The 17,537-nt window shown below is 39.1% G+C and overlaps 2 protein-coding genes and 1 pseudogene across 6 annotated transcripts in view; all 3 read right to left on the reverse strand.

Moving 5' to 3' along the window:
* Positions 1-1,373: 1,373 nt before the first annotated feature.
* Positions 1,374-2,647, reverse strand: LOC109035784 (adenosylmethionine-8-amino-7-oxononanoate aminotransferase-like; annotated as a pseudogene). The gene has a single exon (XR_011900863.1). The product of XR_011900863.1 is annotated as an adenosylmethionine-8-amino-7-oxononanoate aminotransferase-like (transcript).
* Positions 2,625-5,899, reverse strand: LOC109035785 (ATP-dependent dethiobiotin synthetase BioD-like). Its single transcript, XM_019049552.2, has one exon. It carries the CDS (start codon positions 3,261-3,263, stop codon positions 2,625-2,627), a length of 639 nt encoding a protein of 212 aa, XP_018905097.1. The 5' UTR covers positions 3,264-5,899.
* A 6,188-nt stretch (positions 5,900-12,087) lies between these two features.
* Positions 12,088-17,537, reverse strand: part of LOC109035791 (acetyl-coenzyme A transporter 1) — a 43,708-nt gene continuing 38,258 nt past the window's right edge. Inside the window, exon 10 of one of the 4 annotated variants that reach the window (XM_072306425.1) lies at positions 12,088-15,569. In XM_072306425.1, the coding sequence (XP_072162526.1) occupies positions 15,390-15,569 (180 nt within the window). In that variant the 3' untranslated portion in view covers positions 12,088-15,389. Of the gene's footprint in view, positions 15,570-16,674; positions 16,822-17,537 lie in introns of those variants that run through there. The other 3 variants (XR_011900864.1, XM_072306426.1, XR_011900865.1) reach the window with 3 other exon arrangements.

Below are 17,537 nucleotides of genomic sequence, written 5' to 3' on the forward strand. Positions count from 1 at the left end.
AGTAACAGGATGCTCTGGCTGTGGCAAATGTGTGCGGTTTATTTTTACCATGTGACTTGTCATTTTCATTAAGGTGATTCGATGGACGCCATATTTTTTGTCAGAACGACATGCGATATATCGCATTGATTGGTCCCATTTTTTCAGCTAATTGTCATTTTTCTCATACTTTGAGATCGCAATTCTGTTGCCAGGAGGTTAAAGAATTCACATATCAGTTCTGACAACCACATTCAACGTATTAAAGGCGTGGTTTTTACTGACGAAAAATATCGCATTCGAGTGCAGTTTCGATATCAGTGTCGAATGCGATAGTTTTCCTCTAAAAATCACGCCTTTAAAGCGTCCAGCCCACGTACAAACTGGGGCTCTCAAACTGGCACTAATTCTTCTATTTCTCAGCCATTTCTGCACGGAATGCCTTGAAAATTTCAAGATCTGATCTGTGATGTATCCCGAACACATCGGTTACCCTCAAAGATCGTCGGCCCGACGATCTTTGAAAGGCAACAGTCAGCAGTTCCATCGATGAGCCTTTTTGAGGCCCCTAGTTTGTAGGTGGGCTGGACGCTTTATACGTTGAATGTGGTTGTCAGAATTGATATGTGAATTCTTTGAACTCCTGGTAACAGAATTGCGATCTCAAAATATGAGAAAAATGACAATTAGCTGAAAAAATGGGACCAATCAATGCGATATATCGCATGTCGTTCTGACAAAAAATATGGCGTCCATCGAATCACCTTAAGATGCAGATTTTCTCCTTTTTTTCCTAATTCAAACTGCACTATACCTGCAGGATAATTTGATCAGATAATCGTAGGATATTCAGTGGTAGGATATTTGTGGAATATTCATAGGATATTCGTTGGTAGGATATTCATAGGATATTCTACTTTTGCCATTGAGTATATCCTTCGAATATCCTATAAATATCCTACTGCTAGCTGGGTGCAGTTTGTGGGTGTAGAATAAATAAAGTAGGTTCCGTATCTTAAAGAAATTTATTTTCTGTATTTGATGAATAAAATACATCCACCATCGTCTCAGCAATAAGAATGAGTCAATTAACAAGTACATAATATTAAAAATGTATGTTAATTTTCACTCTGTATCTATAGCTTTGTGACTCGTTGAAAATTTAAAATATGCTTTTAGCACTTAAAAAGTACAATAAAGAATTATAAGTGCAACCAGTAAAGTGAACATTCATTCAACTTACACCCACGCATGTACACAGTTACTCACGAAAATTAATGGAACTAAAAAAGTTCAGGGTTACTTCTAGGTTCCAGGCTAGAGTCAAGGAAGTAAGTAAATATTCCCATTCCAGATTAATCATATTTCAATTCACATCCTTGACTGAAGGTACCTCATAAAGATTTGATAATTTCTGCTACCTATAGTTTTGTAAGCTTCTTCAAGTTCTAAGTCACTGATACGGTATGGCGGAAGAAAGTAAATCGTATTTCCCAAAGGTCTGAGTAAAAGTCCTTTCTCTAAAAATTTTGGCTTGAGTACCTGAGCATAGGGAGTATCAAAGGCAGCAATCGTTCCAGTGACTCGTATATGATGAATATCAATAAAAGCTATGGAGAGTTTTTCCAGCTCTGTTTTATGAGTCATGTGAATTCTGTTTAACTTAGCCATTATGCCAGGTTGCGTCAACAACTCCAGAGATGCAATCCCTGCAGCACAGCCTAGAGGATTAGCAGTATAGGAGTGGCCATGAGCAAACGCTTTAGTAAAGTGTTCACTTAGAAATGCATCATAGATCCGGTCAGTAGTGGCGGTAACTGCTAATGGTAAGAATCCTCCCGTCAATCCTTTGGATATACAAAGAAAATCAGGAACAAAGTTCACCTGCTCCAAAGCAAAACAAGATCCTGTACGACCGAATCCTGACTTGATTTCATCGAATATAATCAAAATGCCATACTGGCGCGTGAGATTAACAGCTCTGGAAACAAATTCTGGACGACACATCCTCATACCACTTGCCCCTTGAACCAATGGCTCCAAAATTAGTGCAGCAATTTTATGAGCATCAGCTTGCAAGTGACGCTCTAAAATCCGAAGTGCATGTATTTCTTTATTTTCCACTTGATCATCACCAATCCAAGTTTCCGGAAAAGGTATCGTAAGAACAGAAAAGAATAATCTGGAGAATAGATCATGAAATCCAGACGTGACTCCTACACTCATTGCTCCAAATGTGTCTCCATGATATGCTCCTTCAAAACTGAGGAAAACAGTTTTATCTCTTTCACCTTTATTCCACCAGTACTGATGGGAAATTTTCAATGCAACTTCAACAGCTGTAGAACCGTTATCAGAGAAGAAAAATTTACTCAATTTTTGTGGGAGCAATGCTTTCAATTTTTCACAAAGCGTCACTGCTGGCTCATCCTGGGTGTGAATCCTGCGAATATTACATGTTCTAAACGCAGACTTTGTTCATAAATTGCTCCTGCTATTTAAGGATGAGCATGACCGTGCAGCTAGAAATTAAATCCAAGTATGCCCCATCATCCACATCATAAATATATGACCCCTCAGCTCTCTTGACAGCAATTGGTATCGGAGCTGTTTTTCCTTGAGTAAATGGGTGCCACAGGATATTTCTATCTCGCTCTGCTAGATTCATCTTCATTCATTGCAAGCATTTCTCGCAGGTGAATTGACAAAGGCACTTTCAACAATGCTTCTTTATCAACTTGCTTTAACTGAGGCACTGTTGCCAGCACTTTCACTCCTCCGTAAAATTCTATCGCCTGAAGATTCTCTTTGTTTTCTGGCCCATTAAGAATTACTCCCAAGATAGGGATATCCCTTCTTCTAAGGGCCTCTAAACTCAGTAGAGTGTGATTGATAGTACCAAGTGTACTTCTTGCAACCAATATTGTTGCAACTCCAAGTAATTTGATTAAATCCACCATTAATGTACTTTTGTTAATTGGTACCAAGATACCTCCAGCACCCTCTATAATTATGTTTTCTTCTTTTGGCAAGTCAATTTGACCAATGTCTATATCACTGTTCTCTAGATTTGCAGCTACATGAGGTGATAACGGTTCTTTGAACATGAAAGCTTCCTTGTATATTAGCGTGTTTGTCAAATTACTCACTTGGTTGCTGTCCGTTCCTTGCACACTTCCAGTTTGAATAGGCTTGAAGTATGCGTAACCAGAATGAAGGCAAAGCCAGCTACAGATAGTTGTCTTACCAACATCAGTGTCCGTCCCTGTCACAAAAATACGCATTGGCTGAGATTGTCTGTAATTTTTTCGTAGTTGATTGCACAGCAGCAAGAAAATCTAATTTTTTTTTTACATTTCAATCAACGAAAAAATACGAGCTACTATATATTTCTTTGATGTTAGTCACATGGTGTATTGAAAATGGCAAGACTAAGACATGGGTAGGTACGGATCCAGTTTCAAGTTAAGAGTGTGTTACAGAAATAATTGAGGTAGGTAGTCTTATGGAACTTGAACTATGCAACCCAGAGTGCTAGCCGTTTCATCTCTGAACAAGTTTCTCTGCTGTTATCAACATGAGGGTGAATGATGCTCTTATGACCTTATCTCAACATTGAGTACCTTTCCATTTAGTTTATCTGACTGGCAGTGATAAGAATTCAAATGAGACTGCAGCTATACCTAAGTATGGCAGGATTGATATTCTCAGAAAGTAGAATGATTGGGGGAAAATGGAAGTTTTAAAATTCTGTATCTATTGCCTGTTTGAAAATTTTCAAGTCCTGAATATCTCCATTAGGTTTGAAATGCGATTTTGAGTTGCTAATTATAGGCTATTTACTGATGTTTGTAATTTTTATTTCCACACTACAAAATATCTTATTGTTGCAAAACTAGAAAAAGTGGAAATGGGGAAAAAGAAAGATATCAGCCAGCGATGATGCTAGAGCGTAGACTCGCATACCTATATTCAGTGGTTGACTAGAAGTCCACCTCCTTCACAAAGTGGGAGGCAAAAGTGCTGCCCTCTGTGCACTGTACTAGTGTACTATGTAATATGTAACACTTATCTATTTAAAAGGAAAAATTTACTTTCAGAAATTTCTGGAGATTTAGTAATTTTACGTTAGCACTGCTGCAACCCCAGGGTCGCTAGTGCTTCAACTGAGTGCCAAAAATCTTTTTCATCCCTTCTAGTTACACGATCAGTCAAGTTCAAACCTCCAAGCCAAACGTTTAGCGCTAAATCTCTTTTTTTCTTCAATTTTTAGTTTGGTGACATTTTCGACATCTCAAAAATTTTGCAACAAAGGGAAAAGTTACGGAGCACATTATGCACGTATTTTTTACGTTCTTTCCGAAAAAGTACACTGATTTTAGATTAAATTAAGTTTCACAAGTAAACTTGAAATAACCCTTGAAATTGGCAACGATGGACCGTTAGGCTTTTTAAAATTCACTGAAAGCTCTTTGTATGGCCAGAAATGAAATGCACGCAGAGAAATACCCGTGGTGCACTCCCACGGAAGGTGTCTAAGGTCAAAAAATATTCAAAAGAGCTACTCTCAAGTAAAAAAAGGCCGCTAAACACTACATCCCAGTCAATTTTCACATCGTGAAAATCCAGGTACAACTACACTTTTTAGATATGTTGTAAATATGGGTGAGAGCTGTTACATACGTCAATATAAAAGTCCTACCCCACTTTCTTGAACCTTAGGCGTGATTTATCAAATTTTTGCCATTTTGGGCTCTTGGGAAAGATTTTCCTCGAAAATTCGGCAACGTGGAGAAAATTTTCACTGAATGTTTTTTCTTCCTTTTTTTGCGTTCTTTCCAAACACGTAGGTACTCGGTTTATAGTTTAAATTGAATTCTACGTGCAAATAACTCTTGCTAAAAGAATAAAACTGATGAAAAAGTCAACAAAAATAATTATTTTTCAATGCCGGGATTAAGGGTTGGAGGCGCTGCTGCACCTTCGCACGGACTCAGTTCGGTAAAATATTTGGCATAAAGTCTACCTAGGACTAGTACTTTGAAATTATGAAACATTTAGCGAAATCCAGGTTGGGCCGTGTAGGGAAAAGGGGGAAAGTAAAGGAAATAAGGACAAATCTATCGGGAACAGATAAGCGTGTATGAACGTGAGAGAGGATCAGAAGGACAAGTGGTGGTGCGTAACCATAGATACATACAAGAGATATATACATGATACAGTCAAAATCGTACAGGGTGCCACCCCCGGGCGGGCTATGCCGGGTCAAGGACAGGGCAAATTTCAGAGATGCTACGTATCAAAGTGCCAGAGCTGGTCTTGATTGATGCTACTCTAGGTATGTTGTCATTACCTGGGTGAAGCTTTATAATTCTGCCCATTCTCCAAAGCAGAGGAGGCAAGAACTTATCTTTTAATATCACTAATGTATTGACCCTAATATTGGTTTGTTTTACCCATTTACATCTTTGTTGCTGCTGATGCAAATATTCCATTGACCAACGTTTCCAAAATTTTTCATATAATTTTTTAATTAACTTCCAATTTGTGACCGGCGAAGTTGGATATTCTGCTTTAGTATTTAATATATTGGTCATTGCAGAACCAATCAAGAAGTGTCCAGGAGTTAGTGGAGAGAGGTCATAAGGATCGTTTGACATTGGCCAAAGAGGTCTAGAATTCAGGATTGCTTCAATTTTGTTAAGGATTGTTGAGAATTCTTCGAAATGAAGTACGTTTGTTGTTACAGTTTTGGAAAAATGATGTTTAAAACTTTTGACACAACTCTCTCATAAACCACCAAAATTAGGAGAGTAACTAGGGATGAACTTCCATTCAACCTGTTTCTCTTGCAAGTAATTTAAAATTTCAGCTGGAAGGTTATTTTCAAACAACAGGGGTTGCCTAAGATTATTTCTAGCACCAATAAACGTTTTTGCTTGATCCGAATATATTGTTAGAGGAATTCCGCGTCTAGATACATATCTTTGAAGTGCTAATAGGAATGAGTATGTACGAGGGTCATCCAAAAAGTAAGTTTCCCTACTTTGTATCTTCCGAACGAAAAGAGATAAATCAAATCGGTAAAAAGTCACATATTATGCATACTCTAAGCTTTAAAACAAGCTCAAGTTTTTAAAAATCAGCCAAGGGGTTCGCGAGTAAACTTAATTTTACTGAGACAACCTCCTGTCGCCGCGTGCCCACCTCCGGGGTCAGGATGCGCGGAGAGTCGATTATAGAAGACTCGAGTTATCGCCTCTATACATCACGTCAACAAGAAATGTTAAAGTTTTCATTGAGTAACTACCTTAATATTAGTTAGTAGTAGTTACCTTACTTTTTGACGTAGTCTCCACATCTAATTGACATTTTTGGTATCATCACAGCAGCTTCTTGACGCCCTCCGCGTGGAAGATCTCGTCTTGGCTCCGAAACTAGTCATTGACAGCGATCTGCACTCCCAAATCAGTTGCTTTGCGTAGGGAAATTTTCCCCCAACCCTTCAAACTCTCGTACTTTAGCTTCATGTGACTTTTATTTGTTCCTGAGCGGAAAAACTTCCACGATGGAAGCGATTTTCAACCGATTCAGAGGTACAGATCGCTGTCAATGACTGATTTCAGAGTCAAGGCGAAAGCTTCTACGCGGAAGGCATCAAGAAGCTGCTATGATGATACCAGAAATATCAAAAAAGATGTGGAGACTATGTCAAAACGTAAGGTAAGGTCTACTCAATGAAAACATTAAAATTCCTTGTTGATGTGATACATAGAGGCGATAACCCGAGTCTTCTATAATCGACTCTCCGCGCATCCTGACCCCGGAGGTGGGCACGCGGCGACAGGAGGTTGTCTCAGTAAAAATAAGTTTACTCGCGAACCCCTTGACCGATTTTCAAAAACTTGAGCTTGTTTTGAAGCTTAAAGTATGCTTAATATGTGACTTTTTACCGATTTGATTTATCTCTTTTCGTTCGGAAGATACAAGGTAGGGAAACTTACTTTTTGGATGACCCTCGTAGTTAGATTAAATGTTATCTCCAAATGAACAGCTTTTGTAGCAAAGCATATAAATACAACAATATACAATAAATTAACAGCTATTTTGTTAGGTTACACGATCTTAATTTAGCATTATTTAACTCCTCACAAGTTAAGTGCCCAGTTCTTTTATTACTCCTTTGTAAGTTCTGCTTCAAATTTTCAATAAATCTAAGACAGTACGAGGTTACACGTAGTAACTTATTAAAACTTGAATATCTCAAAAATAAAAACATTGGCTCACAATTAACCGCACTCAAACAAACAATATCAACGTTTTGTGGCTCTACGAATATCCTAGGTGCAGCATTGGAAACAGCTTCAGCACTTCTAATGCATGGAGGACCAAACCACCATAAAGGGGATTCTCCCAGTTTTTTAGCATTGAATCCTCTAGTAAGAAGATCAGCAGGGTTCTCAGCTGAGGGTATGTAACCCCAGTTGTCAGTACATAGGTATTTTCTCATCAGTTCAACTCTACAGGATATAAATCCGTCTGTATTTGTGTTAACATTTTTAATCCAACTTAGCGCAAATGTTGCTGTCAGACCACATCAATACATAATTTATATTTACATCTAATATACTTAAAATACGATACACTAGTTCAGCAAGCAACACCGCATAATTCCAATTGAAGAAAAGGACTTACAAAGATTATACCACCTATCAATCAGCACTCTTTGGTAAAAAGCTCTGATGATAGGCAAAGCTAAGCTTATCGACGTCAGCGCGGGCATTACAAACTTGGTCCCTCATCTTGAGGATGTGGACCATTTCTAAGAGACACCGCGAAAAATCGTGCTTCTCAGTGGCCAAAATCCTAGCCCCTTCGAAGTCAAACCGATGATTTAAATTTTCTTCGTGCCGATGTAATGCAGTCTTTCCATTTTTATTGTATCGATGAGAATTCGGCCGCTTTTTAAGTACCCACTTCGTCTGACCAATGTACCCAATTTCGCAGTCCTGGCACTTGATATGGTAGACTACTCCCGGTACCTGTTCATCCTTAAGCTTAGATTTTAATTTAGACAAAAGAAAATTTAAATTATTATACAGCTTATGAACCACAGAGAAACCATAAGATTTTAAAATCCCAGCAAATACTTCAGATAAAAATGGTACATATGGCAAAGAAATTAACTTCCCAAAATCCAGATTTCGTTGTTTGGGAGGCACAGTTTGTTTCCTTTTACTCGATGTTAAAACCTTGTGAAACTCTTGGTCAATAAGAGATGGAGGGTAGCAATTTTCGATTAACAAACGTTTTCCCGTTTCCATCACCTCATTGTGATACTTTGCATCACTGAGACGAATACAATAAAAATGAAAAGACTGCATTACATCGGCACGAAGAATATTTAAATCATCGGTTTGACTTCGAAGGGGCTAGGATTTTGGCCACTAAGAGGCACGATTTTTCGCGGTGTCTCTTACGAATGGTCCACATCCTCAAGATGAGGGATCAAGTTTGTAATGCCCGCGCTGACGTCGATAAGCTTAGCTTTGCCTATCATCAGAGCTTTTTACCAAAGAGCGCTGATTGATAGGTGGTGTAATCTTTGGAAATGCCGGTTTGGCTGAACTTTGTTTACCTGTTTTCAGTCTTACCTTGCTGTTAAGCGGCGGCTCATTTATGTGTAAATAACTTGTGTTTTTTTGTTTTTTTGGCGGTTGAAAAAGGGAATGTGAACCCCGAAACGTCCAGTCCAAATTACTATTATTTACAGCCTGCACCACGTGTTCCTCTCATTTCATTTATGTATGTATGTGTGTACGTAACACTCAGATTTGTAAATTATGAGGAATAGGTGGATGTACATAATTTGGTATTACCTAATAGAGGCAGTGTATTGACGGTTAAACTAGGGAAACATGTACCTCAATTTGCGACGTCGTATACTTCTCGTCATACTTTTACGTTATTAATTTAATTATTTATTAATTAATATTAATAAAATAATATTAATAGAAATTCGGCAATCAAGTATTGACCAATGCCACAATCGAAGCCGAAAGAATCAGGAAAAATAGAGTGAAAACCTTATACCTTAGACCTTGAACCCTGAGCGATGCGCCGCCGTTCCTCAACTATCGGAATGAGGAGCCCTACACGAGTGTCCTATTGTTCTATTGTTTATTCGAGTCACTCAGGTAGAATCCCACACCTCGACGTTTCTAGCGGAAACGTCGTATCTCTCACGCTAATAACATTTGACATAAGTGACATGAGCTTTGAAAGCTCTACAATATTGAAAATTTGGGGTTTCATAATTTTTTGCACGTCTACAGCTACTACAGATAACATACATGTAAGGATCATCCTTATCGGTCCGGTAGTTCATTAGAAATAGTGCTTCCAAGATTTTGCTTGTAGCGGTATAATATAGACTAGCCGTGATTAGCTCGCTTTGAGAGCTGACACGCCTAGCCGGGGAGTGCCCCTGGGCCCCATTTCTTCCCTTCGCGATTGAATTGCGACTCGCTCCGCGAGCGACCATTGCCCCACATAATTTTTAACATTGATGAGAAGCCAAAATCTTCGTCTTCATCTTCTTTTTCACCAATTTTCACAGAGATCAATGTTCCAGGAGCCGAGACCGCATTATAGAGCGCGGCCGCCACCTTCGATTTCGAAATGTTGAAAATCAGACCAAAACTTCGAGTTTCCCGTTGAAAAATACCTCTTGATACCGAATTTCACGAAAATCGATCGAAGTAAAGCCAAAACATCATATGAGGCCACGGTTGCCATCGTGGATTTTAAAAATTATGAAATCGGACCAAGAGTTTGAGTTTCCCGTTGAAACATACCTGTTCATGCAGAGTTTCACGAAAATCGATCAAACAGGAGTCGACTAAGCATTTTAGGCCACGGCCGCTATCTTGGATCTTGAAATTTTGAAAATCTGACCGAAAATTCGAGTTTCCCGTCAAAAAGTGCCCTCAGATACCGACTTTCGCGAAAATCCGTCGAACTGGAGCCGACTTAGCATTTTAGGCCTTGGCCGCGCCATCTTGGATTTTGAAATATTACATATCTAACCAAAAATTCGAGTTTCCCGTCAAAAAATACACTCTCCCACTAATTTACACCAAAATCCGTCAAAAATACCCCCTAAAACCGGAAATTTCATCTATGATGCTGTGACGTCACGCGACAGGATTGAACCTGTTCGGTGCGGTGCGCGTGAACATGAACAACCGCGTATCCCCAATGCATTACTATACACAACTTTTCCCTCTTACGGGCGTCCTGGGCAACGTATTGGAATCGGAATAATTTTGATCAACTCCTCACGACGGTTGCTAAACGTTTACCAAGTTTAAAGAAAATAGCTTCGGGCAATTTTTCTCCTGGGGGGGGGGGGGGGGCGCAGAGTGAGCCGGTACGGCAGCTTTATATAGAGTAATAGTCATTGTAAATGGACACAGATGCTACACAAAAGGAAAAAATGAAAGGAAAAGGAAATGAAATGAGTATACAATTACTTATGCAATCAGAGAGAATAAAACAAAAACATCTAAGACATATACATGCGATGAAACTTTTAAAGAAAACACAAGTGAGCTCATAGCGATTCGGAACTCGAACTATACTATCGATGAGCAGTTTTTAGACCCCCACGCAACCAATAATCTTTTTAAAAGGAAGTAAAGATGAACTTTTGATACTTTCGCGGAAGGAGATCCAAGGTTGTCACTTTTCTCCACCCCATGGGTCTGAGGTCCCAGTCAAATGCGTTTTTGAAAAAATGATTGATCCCAATCATTGCCTCATCTCCACATAATTATTAATGTGCAAATGATGGCACGCTTCAGTAACAAGGTTCTGTGACAAAATCATTTTTGTCTTGAGAGTCTCCAAAATGTATAAATCATAGTGATTAGGAGTCCAACTAATTAGAAAAATGGCGAGCCGAATGTCACTCGCGTGGCGAGTGACCAGGGGTCCGGGGGGCGCTGCCCCTTAGTCAGCCGTGACGGACGCGAACGGCGAACGGCGAACGGCTAGCATTGTTAATTAGTCGTCACACCAAAAACTGCTTTCTCTGGAAAATCGTAGAAGGAGGTCCTCCCAAAAGTTGGCTACAGTACCTGGGATGAAGTAGTTCCGTGTTACGTATGTCCATCCAAACCATTCAATTTTTTATAAAACAGATGCCTGCGTTCTCCATCGTGTAAGACGTATATCCGTATACGTGATTTTTCTAGAGAATAATGAATTTCGGAGGTGAAATGTTTCAAATTTCTGTCAAATTCAGAATTTTGACGTGAGCAAGTGCACCTTAGGATACAAGGAATCAGAAAAGCCGTTCTCCAGAGAAACTACGGTACGACACGGCCTCCTTACGTTCTTATTCATGAGCATTACTCAATTTTACTTGCTATTTTCCCTTAACTTATAGCCCTTCTCACTGTTGTACCATGTACCTCAAATAAAATCTTTTCAATCTGTAAAAATTTGGTCTCCACAATCTGCCAACCCACCTTATATTTGCGATAAGAAAATTCCACACAGTACATTCATTCAAGCTGTAAAAAAAGTTATGTCATACTTGCGGTAAAAAAAGTGAGGCGGTACATTCACTCTAGCGGGAAAGAAAGTTAAGCGGTATAGTTTTATGTGCGGTAAAAAATAGTTTGGGATTTGCCATTGGGCAAGGACCACGTAACCTCAATTTCGGCTCCCATTTTTGACGTGTGAGGTGCGCTTACATCACTTGTTGCACATTAAATCAGAAAAATAACTTCAAACCCTACCCAAAATTGGCAAACTACACTTGCCATCACATGAAACTTGTAGTAATAAATTTTGGTTGCACAAATGATTAAATTGACTAATCAATTAAAAACAATCAATATTAGTAGGAATGTACGAGCCTATCAAAACAAGTATTTCTTGGCCATATTGCCAAATAAAAAAAGGACAAATAAAAGAGAACATCTTCAATTACTTTACTGAAAAGGGGGTGATTATCATTGGTGATTTTGTTTTCTTTTTCTTTTTTCTTTCCCTTTGTAGAGAGATGATCAAGACAAGTACTAGAGTGAAGATTCAAAATAACTTATGAATACTTTCTTTATTCAAAAATTCAACATAATTCCCAGAAATAAAAACAATGAACGAAAAAAAAAGAACATAGGTGAATAAAAAACAATATTGCGCATAAATTGTGTATAAAATAAATACCAAAATGATTTTTAAAAAAAGAGTTTTGTAAATTTTCATTCGTGAACATTCACAGCTTAGGAATGCATTAAAATCCAAAAAATTACTTTAAAAAATACAACATTCTGAGGAGATTGTTTAAAACATTAATAAGAAAATAATAACAATGAGGGATTAGGCTTTGTCAAAGAGGGCTGTTTGGTCAGTTTAGCTAAATTGATAGTACTAGTCAGAGATCAGGCGGTCAAGACTACAGGACTAAATGAGGTTAGATCATGCTAGCGAAGTACCTTTAGCAAGGTAAATTGCCTAGGTAAAGGGAACTCGGAGACGCTTTTTTTGTTGTTGATCCTCACCTCACATTTGAGAGAAAATTCAACAGGTCTTACGATGTTTTGCCATGAATATTAAAAACCGTGTACTTGCAGTTGATTCCTTCCAAACATTTGCAATGAAGATCAACGAACAAAACACCTGTAGAACTGCCTAATAGAGATCTCCTTAAAAAGGAAACTTTTTTTTCAATCTTCCTGTTTGCCGTGGCGATAAAAGATGGATTTCACTATAATTTGACGACATAGTATCGGCAACCCAAGAGATGTATTTAGCTTCTTGATAAATAAATCCTATACCGGCATGATAATGAGGATGATTGATAGAACTGAGCAATCACATAACTCAATGCCCTTAAATCTTGTCTTGAAGACCGTCCATACATTACGTCGCCCAAGTAGAGGAGAGGGAGGGGAGTCCAGCAATGGGTGGGTCTCGCGATGGGTGGGTCTAGCGGTGGGTGACAGGGAGAGAGGAAGGGTCAAGCCAAGGCTGATGTAGGCTGTTACATTCAGTAAAACTGAAGAGAAAATAAGAATAATAAACAAGATACCAAATGTGACAACCATGCGATCGCAGTGGGAAGCCACTGGATTGATCCTCTGGCTGAAAAGTATTTAGCAAGAGTGCTATAAATTCATAAATGAGGAAAGGAGTGAGAGAGATGACATTAAAATGATGAGCCAGCATTTTCCAGCAATAGAATATTTTTAGAGCATTTCACCTTTTGAGTGAGTGGATCGAGACTCATTGCATGCCTACGTGTTTTTTCCATATCTTGTACTTCTTGTCATGTGACCGCGGAATGACGTATTTATACTGAAACTGAAAATCTGGCTGAAAATAATGCTTGATTTTTATCAATTTTCTGCGTTTTCTGGAAGGGACGCTATGGATAATGTAATTCTTGGGGGGGGGGGGGTGTTGCCAAATTGCTGGATCCGCCTCTGCTTCATCTTAAAGTTTTATTGGGAGAGAAAATTGTCACCCTCCTGACATCGGCGGATCAAGCAAATTGGCAACATCGTCTTTTCTCCATTTAAACTTATAGAAATGCATCGATTCTTAGAGGGGCCAGGTGCTCCGATAAAACCCGATTATTTAGCATAGGTTTAAATGGAGGCAATCCGGTTTTGCCAAATTGCTAGATCCGCCTCTGCCTCCTGACATACACAAGTAGCAGTGATCGCGATAAGTTGCGATTTGATCGGCGAATTTATCGCAATTTTATCGACGTCAATTTATTGCAATGTTATAGGATAAAAGATTTAGATAAATTGCAATTTTATCAATTTGCTATATAATCGCGAGAATATCGACGGTGATCTATCACGATATTTTCGAACAAAAAATCGTGATACATTGAGATACAATTTTGATTCTGTCAAACATAATATTATGGGGATAGAATTACGACAAGATCGGGGATAATCGGGGATCGGGATCGGGGATATAGATGATCCTATATAGCGATTTGCGACCTATATTAGCGATTTGCGACCTATATTAGCGATTTTCCTAGATAGCAATGTTTTGTCCATGACCTTTCACAAATTAAAGTTTAACATAAATAAAAGAGACGCAATAAATGTTTCAGTTCATACTCTGCCTACAACCTGAGTGCTCATGGTTTGGAGCCTGATATGATGAAGAACTAATAACCGACTTTCATGGAGGAGCTTAAATCAGACACAGCACCAATCCAAAATAAATGCAAACAACTGCTACGCAGCAAAACTTAGAATACAAGAAAAATCAAAAGTAGAGAAAATGCTAAATACTTAGTGGAACGTTTACTTCAAAACTACATGATGACATTGCACTCGTGTTGCAATGCCTAATCAATAATGGACGAAAACAGCTTGGAAACGGGGAAAGGGACAAAAGACCTCACAAATGATAAAACTTCCAGTTTCTTATCTTAAACAGATAACGCAGTGTAAAAAAATATCTTGAAAGGGTAAGAACTTGGCAACATTAGATGTAAGCCCAGCAGCCAGGGTGGATGTCAAAGCGGCATAATGAGTATAAACAACATGGCATCTTGACAGTAACTGCACTTGTTCCTCTCACTGAGCATATCTTATTTGAAATGAGGATCATGATAAGACATTTAACCATGTGGGAAACAGTTACACTGTAGTATTTTTCCCTTCTCAAAATCTTTTGATACTATTTGGGATGGAGGGGGGGGGGTGTTCCTGCAGTTGATAGTGAGCATTTGAACTTCACAGAATTTTTAAGGCTGCTACGAAAACTAGATGGCTAATAACATACAGCCTACTATAGCCTGATGCAGTGTACGTAGGTAGTTACTTTTCCTTCATCTTTTTGGCTTCTCTTTTTACAAAATGATTAGTTAAGATAGCCTTAATACCGAGGTAGTTGAGAGAGAGCAATAAATGGCTGCAATTATGCTGAGTTCAAATTATTTCTTCCACTCACATCATCTGAAGGGAGCCTTGTGACAAGCTATTGAGATGAAAAATTAGCAACATCGATCACTAAACAGAGCAGCAATTTCAACATTTTGCCCTTCTTAATCCATCAAATGATATCACTCAACTACGAATGGATTGGAAATTATTTGAGGTTTCCTAAAACTCTTTAATTTGGCTTTGTTTGTTGACTAATTTTTAGAAAAGGAAATTACAGAGCTAATCGAAAGACGACACAAGAGACATTAAATGTTAGGAAAGCTCAAAGAGTGACATATTCATTCCACACAGGAATTTTTTTGTTTAAATTAGACTTTCTTGCTTAAAACATAACTGGAAAAAAATACAACTTGGCATCCAAAAAGAAAAGAGAGAAAATCAGAGTTATAAAACTTATCTGAAGAAGTCTTGAACCAGCAGCTGCTAGCTCTTGCGTCTTTTTCTTAAGCTAACACACCAGTCTGAAGTTTGTGCAGCTTGAAGTAATAGTATCCTTGATCGCATCAGGAAATACCAAACAACACCCACAAACGTACAGAAAATAACTTCAAAATAGTAACCATCGATGATAGTTCTGCAAATTCCATCACCTCCTTGACATTGCTGGAAAGAAAAGACTAAATTAGTATGGAAAAAGTAAAGGTAGTTGCTGCCTGAAGTGCAGCTCATTTGTATGCAAAAAAGGCAGAGAAAAAGGCAGAAAATTTGAGCTCCCCAGTTTCCCATCAGTGCCAAACCAAGAAGAAAAAAAGCACCTCTAGAATTTCAGCTCCATTTGACAGACTTTAGAACTGACGCAAACAGATTTTTTAAAACAGTCGTGAATTATTTCAGGTGCCTTATGTAAGCGTAATCAACAGAAAATGCGCAGTTTTAAGTTTTCATGGCAAAACATCGTATTAGTTGTTGATTTCTCTCACCAGTGTGGGGCGAAAGTCAACAGCTAGAGAGCGTTTTCGGACTTCTAGTACGGTTACAAATGAGCATTTGTCTGCAGTATTGTGAAAAAGTGTGCTCTCTACATCAATCTCTTCGTCTTGATACGTAGAATCAGATTTTCGATGGTGTCAAGTTCAAAAATCAATCTGGCGCCCCCATTCAATATGGCACCCAAAAAGAGCGCCAGGGGGTGCACAAATTTTAAAATTTTTAAAAAGCCGATCAAGGTGACGTTTTCTATGTAATTTTAGGCGCAGAATCCGAATTACACATCTAAAAAATCCTCCAACCTAAGTGGGGGACCCCAATTCCAAGATGGCGGCCAATATGAGCCCCCCCTCATCCAGTGCCATTAATTACCTGTGAAAGAACACCCCCGTCGGGGTATAAAGGAAATTCAAAAGTTTTCAACCCCCGGCGGCCATTTAGGGGGGAACCCTAAGCCCCGCCCATGGGTCCAGAACAATTTCTGACCTCATATTCGTTATTCTCGACCCAGAACACCTGTTAGCGGATCTGTCATACAGAATATAAAGCCATCTAAGGCCATTTTCCCACTGGGGGAGGGGGGGCTCATTTTGGCCACCATCTTGGAATTAGAACCCCCAACTTAGGTCAGAGGATTTTTTGGATGTCTCATTCGGATTTTGCGTCTATAGTCTGTCCCAGATGGGAAGAGCGCTGGCTAATCAGAATAATTTGCACCATGTAGAAGCAAGGTATCGATCGTTCCATTGATAGCCAACTAATGACCGAGTCAACCCCGCACCGCACAAACGGTTGGTTATGAGCTCCGCGGCGCGTCAGCGTCTTGCGCCGGGCATCCGCTCCTGGGCCCTAGGGAAAAGCACCGTGCTGAGGCCTCGAGCATCGCGTTAGTTCCAGTGAACGCTATCTGGCTTCTTATTGGTGGATGCTAATCACAAACAAACAAATAATTAAAAGAATATATTAAAGCAGTTTAAGCGTACGAAAAAGTCGCTATTACTCCACATTTCGTCGCTCCTATGACGTAAAGGCATATCTCAATTTTCAAGTGAGGCCTGTTGTCCATGTGGCTTCATGCTTTTTGGAGCTCAGGTAAAAATGGAGATGAGACCTTTGGTTAGAGGAGCGACGATTAATGGCAATATTCAGGGATTTAAATCGCCTATTCCGGTCTAGAAATGCAAAGGGAGTATGCGTTGCCTCAAGGTGGCTTGCGGCCCTCTGTACGACGCATGCGAGAGGCGACTAAATGACAGGTGACGAGGGTTGAGGTACCTCCAACCAGCCAAATTATTCTATCATTTATATATCAATCTATCAATTATATCAAAGCTAATTATTTTGATTTTCTAGCGCTCTTCCTATCTGGGACAGACTATAACATCACATATAAAACGACACCTTGATTGGCTATTTGAGAAAATTTAAAATTTGTTTACCCCCTGGCGCATTTTTGGGTGCCATATTGAATGGGGGGTGCCAGATTGATTTTTGAACATGACACCATCGAAAATCGAGGTAAAGAGGTATGTTCTTGGGCGGAAAAGACGTGTTGTGATCGGCTCCGCGTTTTTCTAACCTAAACCAAGTTTATACGTTGTTGCGAGACCTGATTTTAGTATCAATCGTTTCAGTTCGGAATGT

Source organism: Bemisia tabaci, chromosome 1 (assembly GCF_918797505.1).
Source record: "Bemisia tabaci chromosome 1, PGI_BMITA_v3".
In the NCBI taxonomy this organism is placed as follows: domain Eukaryota; kingdom Metazoa; phylum Arthropoda; class Insecta; order Hemiptera; family Aleyrodidae; genus Bemisia; species Bemisia tabaci.

What these genes read in the sequence shown, in the direction of transcription:
- LOC109035785 (XM_019049552.2), bottom strand. Translation starts at nt 3,263, where the DNA reads ATGCGTATTTTTGTGACAGGGACGGACACTGATGTTGGTAAGACAACT.